This window comes from Lactuca sativa, chromosome 9 (genome assembly GCF_002870075.4).
Source record: "Lactuca sativa cultivar Salinas chromosome 9, Lsat_Salinas_v11, whole genome shotgun sequence".
Classification (NCBI taxonomy): domain Eukaryota; kingdom Viridiplantae; phylum Streptophyta; class Magnoliopsida; order Asterales; family Asteraceae; genus Lactuca; species Lactuca sativa.
In genome coordinates, this window is record NC_056631.2 from 75,299,430 (window position 1) to 75,316,231 (window position 16,802).

The following is a 16,802-nucleotide window of genomic DNA, read 5'->3' on the forward strand; positions in this document are numbered from 1 at the left end:
CCAAGTTTTGGCCTTAAAACAGCTCTGTTTTGACATTTACACGACCCGTGTAAACTAAAGGGTAGCATTTACACGGCCGTGTAAATGCTGAATCTGATATACCGTGGTTTGGTTGTTTACCTCTGAGAAGGCCAAATTTTTTTTGATTTTTTCAGCTTTTCAAATTGCAACCCGTTAAACCTCTACTACCCGAAAAATGATTTTTAACCTTCTTTTAGCATGAAAAACAACTTGGAAGTTTGAAAACAAAGAAAATACACTGAATATATAAGAAATGACAAAAATACCCCCAGGTTGCCTCCCGCTTAGCCGCCCCTTTTTAATGTCGTTGGATCGACTTGGACCCCAACTATTTGTCAGTCTTGATACTTTGGATCCATTACTTCCTCCACCTCTTCATTCTTGACTTGAAATCCTTCATAATAAGTCTTCAAATGGTGACCATTTACCTTAAAAATCTTCCCAGTTTTCTCACTTGTGATTTCTATTGCACCATGCTTAAAAACATTAGTGACAACAAATGGTCCCACCCAACAGGATCTTAATTTACCAGGAATCAATTTAAAACGCGAATGGTAAAGTAGTACCTTTTGACCTTTGTGAAATACCTTGCGTGTAATCATCATCTCATGGAATGATTTGGTCTTTTCCTTATAAAGAACCTCATTCTCATATGCTTCATTGCGGATTTCCTCAAGTTCTTGTATGTCCAGCTTCCTCTTCTTTCCCGATTCACTAAAATTCATGTTGAACTGCTTGATCGCCCAATAGGCCCTATGTTCCAACTCAATGGGTAATCGACACGACTTTCCAAAAACAATACGGTATGGAGACATTCCAATTGGAGTTTTGTATGCAGTGCGGTATGCCTACAAAGCATCATCAAGGCGTGTACTCCAATCTTTTCTTGATGTATTCACGTTTTTCTCCAAAATGACCTTGATTTGTCGATTGCTCACCTCATCTTGTCCATTGTTTGTGGGTGGTATGCTGTGGAAACTTTATGAGTGACACCATATTTCTTCAAAACACTCCCGAGCATACGATTGCAAAAATGTGTACCACGATCACTGATCAAAGCCTTTGGAACACCAAATCTGGAAAAAATGTTAGCCTTCAAGAAATCTATCACAACTTTTGAATCGTTAGTCCGGGTAGCCTTTGCTTCCACCCACTTGGAAACATAGTCCACAGCCAAAAGAATATAAATAAAACCCGAAGAGGATGGAAAAGGTCCCATGAAATCAATGCCCTAAACATCAAAAATTTCACAAACTAAAATGGGATTTAGGGGCATTTGATTCTTTGAGCTTAAAGAGTCCATCCGTTGACATTTATCATAGCTTGAACAAAAGACATAAGAGTCATTGAAAATACTTGGCCAGTAAAATCCACTCTCTAAAACTTTTCTTGCAGTCCTTTCAGGACCAAAATGTCGTCCACAAGCATAAGAGTGTCAAAATGTTAAGATAGAAGGTACCTCATATTGATCCACACATCGTCTAATCATTTGGTCAGCACAGTATTTCCACAAATATGGATCATCCCAAACTTACCTCTTGGCTTCTTTCTTCATCTTGTCTTTTTGCCATCGAGTCAAATATGGTGGAAACGGATTTGTGACGATGTAATTCACAATATCGGCATACCATGGGGCAATTTTTGTTGAAAATAGGTTCTCATCGGGAAATGCATCATGAACGGGAGTTGAGTCATTGGGAGAAACGATCCTGCTAAGACGATCAGCCACAAGGTTTGACTTTCCGCTCTTGTCCTTGATTTAAATATCAAACTCTTGTAAGAGTAGTACCCATCGAATGAGTCTAAGCTTCGAACCCTTCTTTGTAATTAGGTACCTAATAGCTGCATGATCAGAATAAACAATCACTTTAGAACCTAACAAATATTGACGAATTTTCTCTAAAGCAAAGACAATAGATTGCAATTCTTTCTCAATTGTTGAATAGTTGGCTTGTGCACTATCAAGTGTTTTTGAAGCATAGTAAATGACATTAGGAACACGATCTTTTCTTTGCCCTAACACTGCACCAACTGCATGATTGCTGGCATCACACATTATTTCAAAAGGCAAACTCCAATCCGATGATTGAAGTATTTGTGCTGTTATCAACAACTCTTTCAACTGATCAAAAGCATGCTTGCACTCTTTGGAAAATTCGAATTCTGCATCTTTTTGTAGGAGTTCACACATGGGATGAGATATCTTGGAAAAATCTTTGATAAACCTTCTATAAAATCCTGCATGACCAAGAAATGAGCGTACCTCATGAACACAAGTGGGATAAGGTAAAGATTTTATGACATCTATTTTTGCTTTGTCCACTTCTGGACCCTTAGAAGACACAATATGACCTAGTATGAGACCTTTGTCCACCATAAAGTGACACTTTTCATAATTCAAAAGAAGATTGGTCTCAATACATCTTTGCAAAATCTTTTTCAAATTACCCAAACACTCATGAAAAGAATTACCATAAACTATGAAGTCGTCCATAAAAACTTTAACGATTTCCTCAACATATTCCGAAAAAAATACTTACCATGCACCTTTGAAAAGTGGCTGGAGCATTGCAAAGTCCAAAAGGCATTCTCCTATATGCAAATGTTCCGAAGGGACATGTGAAAGTAGTATTTTCTTGGTCCTCGGGTGGAACGAGTATTTGATGGAAACCGGAATACCCATCCAAGCAACAATAATGTGTTTTTCCCACTAACCTTTCCAACATTTGATCAATGAAGGGAAGTGGGAAATGGTCTTTCCGGGTTGAGGAATTTAGTCTTCTATAATCAATACAAACTCTCCACCCGTTTTGCACACGGATGGAGACTAACTCACCTTCGTCATTCTTTGTAATGGTAATTCCTGTCTTCTTGGGCACAAATTGGACCAGACTTACCCACTTGCTATCTGATATAGGGTAGATCATCCCAGCATTCAACAACTTCAAAATTTCTTTCTTCACTACCTCCATCATTGGAGGATTCAAACACCTTTGAGCTTCTCGGGAAGGCTTGTAGTCTTCTTCCGTAAGGATTGTGCATGCAAAGTGAAGGACTTAGCCCTTTGATGTCGGCTATAGTCCACCCAATAGCTTCCTTATACTCTTTCAAAGTGGTGACAAGCTCTTCCTCTTCTTTTATTGACAACTTGGTGGAGATGATCATTGACAAAGTTTCTTTATCTCCAAGATATGCGTACTTGAGATGCTCGGGTAGAGTTTTGAGCTCCAATTCCGATGCCTGCACAATAGAAGGAACAAGTTTCTCATTAGACATCGGTATTTTCAACTTTGGAACATCAAACCTCATTTTCTTCTTCTCATCCATGCAATACACAACCTCCATAATCTCTTTATCAATTGTATATTGATTGGCAAGTTTTTCCACTCTTTCCTTTTGAAGATTCCTGTCTAAAATGAGAGCTAACACATCAAGATTAGACAAATCAAAACACTCCTCTGTCAATGGTTGACATCCACAAAATTCAAAGATGAAATATCACTTGGATATCTCATAGCATCATAAATATAGAAATTTATCACCTCCCCATCAAATTCCATGGACAATGTACCATCATAAACATCAATTTTTGTCCTGGCTGTTTTCAAAAAAGGTCTTCCTAGGAAAATTGAACTCAAATTTGGTGAGTCATCATCATCCATGTCAAGGAAATAAAAATCTGTTGGAAACACTAGTTCATCACTTGGACTAACACATCTTCTAGCACACCTTTGGGATGTACTAAAGATCTATCAACCAATTGAACGATTACCCCAATCTTCTTCAATGTGCCAATATTTAAAGTTTTAAAAATGGAATATGGCAAAACATTGATAGAAGCTCCAAGGTCTAGCATAGCCCGTGGAACATGAAGATTACCTAATTTGCAAGGAACCATGAAAACACCCGGATCCTTACATTTTTGAGGTAGTCTTTTTTGTAACATTGCAGACACATTTTCTCCTACTTTGATAGTTTCATTCCCTTTCAGTCTTTTCTTAGATGTGCATAATTCCTTAAGGAATTTAGCATATCTTGGGACTTGTTTGATGACATCAATAAGAGGAATATTTACCTCAACCTTCCTGAACATCTCCATGATTTCATTGTCTTCTCTTTCACGCTTTGAGTTGCTTAATCTTGAGGGAAATGGAGGAGGAGTGACTTTTGCTTCAATAGGAACTTGCTTGGAAGGTGTTTTTGACTTCTCCTCTTCTTTCTCTAGCTCCATCTTTTCTTCTTCTTCAACCATCTTTGGACCTTCATATTCTTTGCCATTCCTCAAAGTGATGGCACATGCACTATGTTTTGGATTCTTCTCGGTTTGCGTGGGTAGTTTGCCTTGTGACTCCAATTTACTCACAGAAGTGGTGAGTTGAGTCATTTGTTGCTCCAAAGTCTTGATGCTCGCCTTGGTCTCATTTTGAAATGTTTGAGTACTTGTGGCTAAAATCTTAACAATGTCTTCCAATGACATTCCCGATCCGCTTAAGCTACTTCCTTGATGCATGTTTTGAGGTTGGAATTGAGATTGATGAGGGGGTTGAGTTGGCTGGAAATGTGGTTGATAACATTGTTGGTGATACATTTGATTTTGAAATGGAGGTCTTGGTTGATAAGGTGGTGGTCTTGGCTGAAAATTGGCATTAGGTTGATGCCAATTTGGATTGCTTCTTGGCTGGAAGTTCCCTTGTAGTTGACTTGAAAATCCCATAGCTTGAACTGGCTCTACATCTTCTTGTAACATGGGGCACATATCAGTAGAGTGTCCAACTTGTGTACAAATACCACAAGGTCTAACTGTTGGTGGTTGCACACCCTTGTCCTTTGCAAGCATCATCACTACCTTAGTCAACTCAGAAAGTTGACTTTCAATTTTTGGGGTAGAAATTTCTTTCACTCCTCTTGGTGCATCACTGTACCATTCTTCTTCTTGGACTGTATGCTTGGACTCTTCTGCCATGTTCTTGATAAGAACTCTGATTTCTGTTAGAGTCTTATCAACTATAGATCTACCACTTGATGCATTGAGTAATCTCCTATCCCAAGATGACATTCCTATTGGGTTTTGAGCATTCTAACACTCCTATGGTGTACATGCAACCCTATAAACCTTGGATCTATGTTTTCTCTATTATACATGCAAATAAGAACTTTCCAAGGCTTTAATCCTAACTAGCATACTATGAGGTAACTATACTACAAAGACTAGTTAGATGACATACCTTTTGGTGTAGCTTGATGTCTTCAAGCTTTAAGAGCTTAGCCCCAATAGTGTGGAAGCCTCAAATGGAATCACAAATCACCAAAACACATTGGAAGACTTTAGAGAATATGGATACTTGGTTCTCTCTAGTGAAATTGGCTAGCCCTCTTAGTGTACCCACACTAGTGCCAATTTCACCAACCAAGGACATCTTTATATAGTGTGGAGGATTAGGGTTAAACCCTAATACCCATGACCTTTCATTTCCTAGGATCCATGGGTTAAAGCTCCATGGACTATCCATGAAGACTTAGCCCAACCTAAATGAACTTGGCCCACTACACATATATATCTAAGAGTCCATATTTAATTAGTTCATTTTGATCACTTAATTAATTATAAATTAATTCTTGATCAATACTAATTAAATAATATGATTATATTAATATATTAGAACTTATAATATATTAATATAAATCATAAACATACTATTCTCAAAATACTATCCATATAAATTGTGCTGGTGAAGTGCAACCCAAATGGACCATGCCGGGTCGGGTCAAGTACATACCAAATATAGTTATGGACTTAGACATTAATCCAACAGTCTCCAACTTGGATAAGTCTAAAACTATTATTGAGTATGACTTCAAAACATAACTGGCAATCGTAGCTATTAAAGCCGCTGTCGAACTCTGATCTTGTCAACGAACTTGTCCATTAGATAAGGGATCATATATTCCTCCATTCTAGATATCATATGGACTGAGACATATATTATAATCATTCTCTCTGTCCATTTGTTGTTTCCCGATTTCCGATTCATGATGACTGACTGATTGAACAAATCAAATCAGTCCTGGCTTGGCCAAGCACTCACACATATCATCATTAAATCATCGAGGGGCCCACTAATATCGCTTTTATCCCGAAGGTAAAAGGAATGGATAAACTTCGACTCATATGGCTTGTTCTACTACTTGTTGAATCATACACACAGGCACGTTTTATAACACCGAGTTACCGAATGGGTTTTCGTGCAATCAATGTACAACCAACTCATAGTAACAACTCATATCTCTAGGTTTGAAGAATATAAGATATTATCGTCTCATTATCACTCGTGATAAAATCCATGAAGTGATTCCAATGAGCGCAGGTTGAATCCAATACTCAGAACTTATGAGCACTCATGAGTGTTGTAGCCCTTTGTCCAACACCTTAGACCTCTACAAGCTAACCCATGATAGTCTTAATTCATATCTACTTCCAACATATGACGGACTGTGGATGGTTTGAATAACTTAGTCATTCCGGAAGAATAACCTAGTTTATTCTGGAAGTCAAAACATGCAAAATGAAACACAAGAATAATTGAATCCAATATGGTCTCAGAACTTATGAATACAAACAAAACACCTTTTATTTATCACCATATGATTACACATTATTCATTGTATACTGTTTCAGCTATCAACTTTATTCTTGAATTTCAAACAATAGTTGTCCCATGCTCCAAGCATGAACACTATGTTTTCTAAACACTAGTCATGCCATACACCAAGTATGCATACTATGTTTGTCTATGATCTTTACTTTGTGAAATAGATCAATTGAACATAACTCCAATGATTCTCATTTCACAGTCCCAAATCCTTACTGCAAATGCAAGAATTCCAAATTCATGCCATTTACTAAAATCTGTTAGATTCTAAACTTATATGCTTTGATCCTCTTGTAATGATTATGCACAAAGTCAGAAAGACTTGACAACAACCATAACAGAGCATTCCAACGGAGATCAACTCCTTGGAAACATCCTTCTGGCATTAAGTTTCCTAATCTTACAGATTGAATACTTTCTAACTTTGAACCATTTCCATATTCCATTTTGACTAACACTTTCGAACACGAGTTGCCTCTTTTCAGACTATGTCAATATGGTCCTTCCAAAGTCAACACTATACTTCCAACTGTCCTTGAGCAACCAATCTTTGGTAAACCTTAGACTGTCCTCGACAATTGCTTAATCATTTTAGTCATATCCAATTCTAGACCTTTTCCCTTCTTAATGCCTTAGGCATTTGGAAAATTTTGCAAATGATAAATATAGCACATGTAATCGATCCTATATTCGAAGCATATGGGACACGATCCATGATGTCTCACATAAAGACTAAACCAGTCTTTTGCTATAATATTTCCATTTTTATTTGCAAAGTCTTCATAATTCAGATTATGAAAAGGGATGCCGTAATCATAATTGAATTTTAGAACACAAATAATGAAACCATACATAGAATTTCCTTATGTTGAGCCATTCCAACATGAAATTCATTTATATACTTGACTAAATACGATTAAGACCTCAATCTAAGCTTTTAGATTTGAGATGAAGTATAATTTCCTCTCCCTTAATTATAGCAAAACAACTCTTTCCCAATTGAAACCTTTTGTTTTCTATAATTAACATTGCTAACTTGCAATACTTATCATAATTATCATGCTCCCACTAACATGATGATTATTAGCATAACACTTATGCTCCCACTAGCTTTGACATGTACTTAGAAATCACCTGACTTTCTTACAAAAGATCAGATTTCTGATACTAGATTGTTTTGATAAGACTTTATCAATATCATACACCTCTCTTAGATAGCTCAAATGTGTGTCTAAACAATTTCAGAACTATGAAAAGGGATGCCGTAATCATAGTCTAAATTGTTTAGACATTTTGCCATTTCTCATAAGTCAATGTTAGTGTGCCGGTTAACCACACACGCTCCACTAACGACTTTGAGAACTGCAAATATCACAATTGCTATCTACTTAAAATCTACTTAGTGAAAGAGTTTCCTTACCATCATTTTTATGAATCGAAGAGAAACCTTATGACACTTAGATTTTATGGTGTAAGCGTTCCTATCCATGTGAATTTGTCAAAACCATAACCACATGAGTAGGTTAGTGACAAATCCTAACTCATATGGATTGAACTTGTGCAATCTTAACTTCTTTCCACCTGGCAGCTCAAGGGCCTGCCATTGCTTCCAAGTAGTTATCCAAACAATTGAGAACATGTAGAACTCAAATGTATAGCCAAGTTAACTGGAATGGGCATAGAAATGTCAACACGATAGGTTATAAACCTCTAGTTGTGTGCTAGTGATGAAATACAGGTTTTTGTTCTTGATTACTTCTTGAAACCCTTTCAGGATCTTTTAGACTCCCACTGTCTCCTTGACCTATAAGACTTTCTTGCCAAATATTCAAGAGATAGTGTGTGGATTCTAATCAAGACAGACACTTAACACAATTAGCCTTAGTTGATCTTTGTTTTATCCAAAACATCACAACTTACCAATTTCAAATGTACAAGAGTAGAAAAATTTTACTCTTACATTTGACAAGTGTTTTAAACCTTCTTTAATACATGTCACTCAAGTTACAATCTTAGAGTATAACTCTATGAATTGTTTTCGAATGAAGTATGAATCATCTTCTTGATTTAACCACTTCAACAATTCATAACTCCTCTTCTTAACTCTCACAATGTACTTAGAGGATGAATTGTGATAATGTCTCAAAATCATTAAGATGATCTTAAAACATGATACTAAAGGACTCTCCCATCTTTTCAGATTTGAGAAACTTTTATCCTTCTGCCTAATTTGATTCTTCTTATTCGTTTTGTCATACATTGAAAATTTTTTCAATGCTTCAGAATTATACTTAAGCTTGTAAGTATAATCATATTTACTAAACCTTAGTAAATCATGACGAATAGTCTTCTCCATCTTTTGTGGTGGACTTTGACAAGTGCACAAGAAAGTGTACTTGATCCCTTAGTCCTTCTCTTGACTCACACATCCATGTAAACAAGCAATTAGTCTTAATTTTCAAATGCTCGAAAGTTCTCATTCATCATACTATACAACTTGCATGATTCCAAGTTTCTATCCAACTGAAACTTGGGTGATGAGAATCTTTCCTTATTTGGTAAATTTAGACACTACCACAAATGAAATACTCAAATTCATATTTTGCAATATTGCTATCAATGGAATCATATAAACAACATCGTTTTTCCCAAATGCCATTGTAAGGATATTTTTTTAAAATAAATAAAATTAAAAACTTTTCTTTTATTTTAAAATTTATGGAAAAGCTAATCCTTACAATGCAGATGTATATGAAAACTTGTTATCATCTATTCCTAAGCAATCTACCATAACTCTTAAGCACGTGCTCAAAATTCTGATCACCGAACCATGCGATCGAAATCCATCTTCGCGATCAGAATCAGCATATACTTCCTTTAAGTTTCTTTACTTTTCTTTGATTTTTAAAACATCAACATGTGACCCAGCCACATCATGTAATAAGAATCTCCAAGTAGGAACTTAATAGAGTTAGACCATGGACTTTACCTGAAATAAAGTCAAACTTATTGACTTTATCCTCCTTAGGTATGTTTGGTAGCTTCATAACCATAGCCCCTTCCTTTGGCAATAGAAATATATGGATCCTTAGGTAATAGTACATGGGACTATCTCAGACTTAGCCTTTCTCTTTACCATTTGGTCAACCAAGTTGACTATGGCCAATCCCTTTCCATTGAGAAGAGAATGCATTTATGGATTTCCTGTGTCACTATTGTCCCTGTCCATAAAGTTTTGGGAAGTTGATCTCCTAATCAAATTTGCTTTACTAGTACACTAAATCATTTCTGATTTAGCAGCACCAAGCAAATAGATAAGATCATTAAGGGTCTTGTCATAGTCTATTTCATAGGAGTCCCAAAGGAACTCACTATGTGTCTTAGAAAGTGATTGAACCACTAACTTTCTCAAGACTTTGACAACCAACTCTCCCGGCTTGTCAATATGTGACTTCATTTCCAAGATGTGATCACACTTAGACCTTGCCTTGCCAATAGGGCTTGAGTGACCTTGAACTTGTGGGTTAGGGAGAATAATTGGAGGAGGTGGAGGAAGTGAAGTTCCAAGATATTTGGGAAGATCATAGATGTCTGAACTAGACATCTTTTTGGAGATATTCAAGATAATATAACACCCAATATGAAATATTAAGGCTAGGACCCAACAAACTATTTTATAACTTGGAAGAGGGATGCCGTAATCCAAGCTATAGAATATTTGAAGGTAGGTGAATGACGATTCACCAATTTCCACCATGAAAAACGAAATAATTAATTAGGTTTTAATTGGATTTGAAATTCCTAGATCTTTGAGATTCATTGAACTTTCAATGGCATGTTTCAATCTCGAGTGTGCCCTTCAGGTTTTGTGACTGGGATGCCGAGGATCACAAAACAAGGTGTGAAGTAACCATGCAAATTACTTGGTACCCTTAAGTGTTTACCCCTCAATCGATGTGCCGGTTAACCACACACGCTCCATTGATACTATGATAAGCATTAAGTTACCCTTTGCCTACCTTGTTAAATACGAGTTAGTGTGTCGGTTAACCACACACGCTCCACTAACCGACTTAAACAAAGTGCAAAGTGTAATTTCATGGATTAGCACCTTATTCACATTTTCCTAAGTAACTAAGATTGGGTATTATTAAGAGTTTAGTTACTTAGTATTTATCATTAATACTTTTAATGAAGGGAGAATTATAGTCCTGTCAAACCCGTTGTAGCACCTGGTTCCTGGTACGTAAATCTTATTTGAGTATTTCTCTTCTTTTAGCCTTGGACTCGGCGAGTCACAGGTCCGACTCGCCGAGTAGATGCGGGACCCGGGACACGTTTAAGTTGTCGACTCGGCGAGTCCATATCCTGGACTCGGCGAGTCATAGCTGTTGGATGAAACCCTAAGTTTTAGGGGTTTGCACCCTATTTAAGCAACATATCCGCCCCAACCTCGCCCCCATTCACCCTCAGAGCTCTGTATCTTTCTCTAGCCGTGCTTCCTTGTGAGTTTGAAGTGTTTTTATGGTATTCTTGAAGTTTTTGAGGGAAAAAGAAGAGGGGATCAAGAAGAGGAGAAGGAGGCCAAGCATCTCTGTGTCATTCCAACGTTTCCCCTAAGGTATAGCTCGTTTCCCCTCTGTTTTTAAGCTTATTGTCCCTTATAGCTCCATTAAAGTCCTTTTTGAGCCATTTCGAAGATTGTGTATGCTTGAGGGTTCGTAATAAGTTGATTGGCCTCTAGATCTAGGCAAGATTGAGCTCCAAGAGCTCAGATCTGTTAGCTTTATGGATCCATGTTGCTTATTCACCCTAGATCTACCCTTTTGAGGCATTTTGAACCCTAAAATCCATATTGGTGAATATCTACACGTAAAGTTGGAAACTTTACGTGTGATTTGTGTCCAAGAAGCTCATATCTATGAATGGCATGGACTGGAATCAAGCAGATCTGTGTATTTAGTGGGTGCATGGCAACGACTCGGCGAGTCTGTTCGCGAGTCTTCGAGTTTGTCCCCTTTTCGTAGTGTCGAGTGAGCAGTGAGTCACGGGGTGTGACTTAGTGAGTCGGAAGTTGAACTCATCTGTGGAGGTACTCGGCGAGTCAATGCCCTGACTTGGCGAGTTCAAGGCAATCTCCTTAGATCAGGAACAGACTCGACGAGTTGTTCATACAACTCGGCGAGTCTTAGCATAAGTGTTCATCGGATGAAGATGATCTCGACGAGTATTTCATACAACTCGGCGAGTAGGTTGAAGGACTTAAGTATCTGTTAAGAAGGAGAACTCGTCGAGTCGTCGCCTAACTCGACGAGTAGGAACGGGATTCAGGGCAAACGTTGGGTAGGGACTCGGCGAGTTGGAAAGCCAACTCAGCGAGTCGGGTCAACTGAAAGTTGACTCTGATTTTGACTTAGGTCATGATCAGGGGTAAAATGGTCATTTTACCCAAAGGACAGTTAGCAGTGTTTGATTGAGTATGTTGTGGGAATTACAGCCGGAGGATTTCCGGAGCAGCAACAACAGCAGTAGACAGTCAGTTCCCGCTCAGATCAGCAGCTACTTCGAGGTGAGTTACCTTCCAGTAGCGGTGGGTCTACGGCCACAATGTCGGCCCACCAGTAGGAGTCGTATGTTAGATGATTGTCTTTGTGATATCATCTAGGTTGCTACTATCTGATATGTTATTTGCTAGCATGATATGTTATATGTGATAATAATAGAGTTCAGTTGTTAGGACCGGAGGGTAGTCAGACACCCCAGAAATGTCTGACAGTACGTGATGATATGTTTGCATGCTGGCTTGTTATGTTATATGCGATAGTGGTAGTAGGAGGGGACTAGTCCCCGAGGATCGGTTGTTAGGACCGATGGGTAGTCAGCAACCCAGAATGGCTTGACATGGGTAGTCAGCACCCCAGAATGGCTTGACATGGGTAGTCAGCACCCCAGAATGGCTTGACACGGGTGGTCGGCACCCTAGAATGGCCGTACCGAGTAGTCAGGCACCCCAGAATAGCCTGGCAGTACGCGTGTTATTTGTTTGTATGGTATGTGGTACGATGGTGGAACTCACTAAGCTTTGTGCTTACAGTTTACAGTTTTGGTTTCAGGTACCTCTTCGTCAAAGGAGAAGGAGCCGGCGCGGTAGCGGCACATCATGCACACACACTGGTTTCCGCACTTACGAGATTCTCTGGGATTTATACTCTGATATTTTGATGGTTGTATGATTTGGCTTGTAGACATGGTCTACGTTTTGTTATGGTTGGATCAAACAATGTCTTTAACTATTAATATTTTCTAAAGTAATGTTTTTAAAAACGAAATTTTTGGTCTTAAATTTTGGGACGTTACACCCGTTTGGCTAACGACCATCCACCAGTCAAGGAAGCGGTGGGTGAGAGTGGACACCCATTAAGCTGCCATTTTATAGGCAGTAACCTTACACCCCCTTATAGACCGACTTCGTGAATGAGGCCTACTAACGGTAAGACTGACTTTACTCTTATACATACATATATATATATATATATATATATATATATATATATATATATATATATATATATATTATTAACTTATAATATTATAAAGTATAAGGGTTGAATTTTAACTCTTTAAAATTCTAAGGGCTTAACTTGGAATTAAAGTATTCATAAAAGAAAACTTTTCAAATTCCAAAACTTGAGGGCAAGTTTTGAAACTATTTAAAACTCTTGGATTTTCATAACTTATGAGTTTTAATTAAAGTATTAAAACTTTTAATGAAGAGGCTCTTGGACATCCATAACCTGAGGACAAGTTATGGAGCCATAAAAACTATTTATAAGAAAAGACTCTTCATTTTTTTATAACCTAAGGCATTTTTATGAGTTTTTAAGATTCATAAATGTGACTTTTCATATAACTTGAGGACAAGTTACAAAAACACATTTTATGAACAACTTTTAGATTAATTTGGATTGAAAACATCTAACACATATTTTTCATTAAACTAAAAAATAACTCATAAAACAAGGAAGCATAAAACTTTTGGTAATCCATAACTTATGGAGTTAAATGTTTGTTTTATGATGAAACTTTTCATGTTCGATAACTTAAGAATAAGTTATGGAATTCTTTAAAACATTAACACCAAATTTTGTAACTCCATAAAAACTTTGAATCAATTTTTTTTTAAACCTTTTCATATCCATAACTTATGGAGGTTTCAAAAAACTCTTTAGATCAAACTTTTAAAACTAATAAAATAATCATGTCATTTTATCCTTTACTAAATTTGACCTAATTCAACTCATATAGCAAATGATTCAAATTTTACAAATAATTACTTTCACAAAAAAAAGTAATTATCTTAAAATTTGACAAGCGTCATGTTTTTTTTCCTTTTTTTTCAACTTTGAAAATAAAACATTTGCATCAATATAACAGAAAACAACCCATGGCTCTGATACCACTATTGGGTTTTGAGCATTGTAACACTCCTATGGTGTAGATGCAACCCTATAAACCTTGGATCTATGTTTTCTCTATTATACATGCAAATAAGAATTTTCCAAGGCTTTAATCCTAACTAGCATACTATGAGGTAACTATACTACAAAGACTAGTTACATGACATACCTTTTGGTGTAGCTTGATGTCTTCAAGCTGTAAGAGCTTAGCCCCAATAGTGTGGAAGCCTCAAATGGAATCACAAATCACCAAAACACATTGGAAGACTTTAGAGAATATGGATACTTGGTTCTCTCTAGTGAAATTGGCTAGCCCTCTTAGTGTACCCACACTAGTGCCAATTTCACTAACCAAGGACATCTTTATATAGCGTGGAGGATTAGGGTTAAACCCTAATACCCATGACCTTTCATTTCCTAGGATCCATGGGTTAAAGCTTCATGGACTATCCATGAAGACTTAGCCCAACCTAAATGAACTTGGCCCACTACACATATATATCTAAGAGTCCATATTTAATTAGTTCATTTTGATCACTTAATTAATTATAAATTAATTCTTGATCAATACTAATTAAATAATATGATTATATTAATATAGTAGAGCTTATAATATATTAATATAAATCATAAATATACTATTCTCAAAATACTATCCATATAAATTGTGTCGGTGAAGTGCAACCCAAATGGACCATGCCGGGTCGGGTCAAGTACATACCAAATATAGTTATGGACTTAGACATTAATCCAACAATTCCTTCTCAAAAATACTGCAACAACTGATATTCTGTAATCCCATGTTGTGGACATCTTGAGCACAATTTCTTGAACTGTTCCCAATAAGTATGCAAGGCCTCTCTCTTTTGTTGCTTGATACCAATTATCTCTCTGCGTAAAGCTGAAGCTCTCATTTCTGGAAAATATTTATCCAGAAACATCCTTGCAAGTTCATTCCATGTTGTGACTGACCCCGGTGGTAAGTCATATAAACACTCCTTGGCTGAATCTTGTAAAGCAAAGGGGAATGCCCTTAACTTGATTTGATCTTCTGTAACTTCATGTAGCTTCATACCCACACTAACAACATGAAATTATTTAAGGAATTTATGTGGGTCTTCATTCTCAAGACCACAGAATGAGGGTAACAAATGGATGAGTCCATACTTGAGTTCAAAGTTGATTGCTGCAGGGTAATTTATGCAAAAAGGTTGTTGGGTGACATCTTGAGTGGCCCATTGTCTAAAGGTTTGTTCAGATGATGGATGTGGAGGATTTTGGCCATGGTTGTCTCCCATGGTAAGAGTAGGAATAAAGGTTTCAGATTCAGGTAAAGATGAAGATGGGGTTGATGGATTTGATAAAGAAGCTCCGGATTGTTGTTGTTTCTTTAAAAGTCTGGCTTGCTTCCTTCTTTATTTAGCAGATTTCTCTATCTCCAAATCAACTGGTAAAGGTGTACCTGGGCGAAAAGATCTTGACATAAACAATTAGTACTACTGCATCCCCGGTAACGACGCCAATTTGTTTTTTTGTCAAACCAACAAATAATGGGATTAAATAATATTAATAAAACTCATATCATTGCTATTTCTTATACTAAAGATAGTATATAGTAAGCAGGGTCGGTCCACAGGATACAGGGCTTCTTATCTTGCCATATTTTCACACATAATACAAATAATATTAAAATGGGGGATTGTGTTTAAACTAGATTTAAACTTCATAAATAAACAAGATTGTTAACAGAATTTAGTAAAAGAAATACATTTCTGATTCTGAATCTTATACATGTATTATGTTGAAAGATGCAAAATTAATATGATTATGTTCTATCTAGGTTGGTAATTTAGATACTAATAAACTCTAGTATCCAAGTTGACAAAAAAATATTTTATTCAAAACATGTTCTTCAAATAAAACTTCATTTAATTGATTTGATTCAAATAAGCTCTTTCATCAAATCATTAAATGACTTTTAAGTTCTTGCAACAATTACCAACAACGTTCAATATTCCTCATAAGCTTGGGATTATGAACATTCAATCTTTGATTACACTCATTTTGATTTAATTACAATCAATTAAGTGTATGTTACTAACATCAAATCATAAAACATATACGAATTTCACAATTTGATTAACTAGATTGATAAAAACCCTAATTCATTGATCAAGTGAAAAAGAGAATAAACCACACACATGATTAAGATCAAATCAAAGATTACTAGATGTTAAACACAAATCAAGTTCAAGTTACAAGCTAACAACACATAGTTAAGAATTCATATTCGAAAATGATAATGAAATCAACCACACATGTGTAGGTTAATATAGAAATCATAGAAGTTTAAACTTCAAATTGACGACTTACAAAAAGGAAATTAAAGTGTTTCCAAGTGTTAATCTACTTCCAAAAGCTCTAAAAATCGCCTTCTCTTAGCCCAAAATCCGACTTAACTTCCAACAAAACTGATTGTCTGAATTATATGAGAGTAAAACTACTCTAAAAACCGTCGAGACGTTTACATGGCCCGTGTAAATTGAAGGGTTCCATTTACACGACCGTGTAAACAAGAAAGGTAGAATGCTCTTGTATATGCGTTTACACGGCCTTTGTAAACTATAAGCTATCATTTACACGGCCGTTAAACTCCTGTGAAGCCAAATTCTTT

At 36.5% G+C, this 16,802-nt stretch overlaps 3 protein-coding genes across 3 annotated transcripts; all 3 read right to left on the reverse strand.

Annotated features, from left to right (window-relative positions):
• Positions 1–356: 356 nt before the first annotated feature.
• On the reverse strand, positions 357–836 carry LOC111901669 (uncharacterized). Its single transcript, XM_023897553.1, has one exon. The coding sequence runs from the start codon at positions 834–836 to the stop codon at positions 357–359; it is 480 nt and encodes a 159-aa protein (XP_023753321.1).
• Positions 837–869: 33 nt separating this feature from the next.
• Positions 870–3,683, reverse strand: LOC128129003 (uncharacterized). Its single transcript, XM_052767722.1, has 7 exons — positions 3,593–3,683; positions 2,988–3,479; positions 2,737–2,929; positions 2,562–2,613; positions 1,889–2,455; positions 1,557–1,774; positions 870–990 (listed from the first exon to the last, which is right to left on the reverse strand). Exons 1-7 carry the CDS (start codon positions 3,681–3,683, stop codon positions 870–872), a joined length of 1,734 nt encoding a protein of 577 aa, XP_052623682.1.
• Positions 3,684–3,712: 29 nt separating this feature from the next.
• On the reverse strand, positions 3,713–5,077 carry LOC128129004 (uncharacterized). Its single transcript, XM_052767723.1, has one exon. The coding sequence runs from the start codon at positions 5,075–5,077 to the stop codon at positions 3,713–3,715; it is 1,365 nt and encodes a 454-aa protein (XP_052623683.1).
• Between the last annotated feature and the right edge of the window lie 11,725 nt (positions 5,078–16,802).

What these genes read in the sequence shown, in the direction of transcription:
- LOC128129003 (XM_052767722.1), bottom strand. Translation starts at nt 3,683, where the DNA reads ATGGATGATGATGACTCACCAAATTTGAGTTCAATTTTCCTAGGAAGA. An exon ending in CCACTTTTCAAAGGTGCATG is followed by an intron (nt 2,456 to 2,561) that starts GTAAGTATTTTT and finishes AATTTGAAAAAG; the next exon opens with ATTTTGCAAAGATGTATTGA. An exon ending in ATGAAGAAAGAAGCCAAGAG is followed by an intron (nt 991 to 1,556) that starts GTAAGTTTGGGA and finishes AAGTTTCCACAG; the next exon opens with CATACCACCCACAAACAATG.
- LOC111901669 (XM_023897553.1), bottom strand. Translation starts at nt 836, where the DNA reads ATGTCTCCATACCGTATTGTTTTTGGAAAGTCGTGTCGATTACCCATT.
- LOC128129004 (XM_052767723.1), bottom strand. Translation starts at nt 5,077, where the DNA reads ATGTCATCTTGGGATAGGAGATTACTCAATGCATCAAGTGGTAGATCT.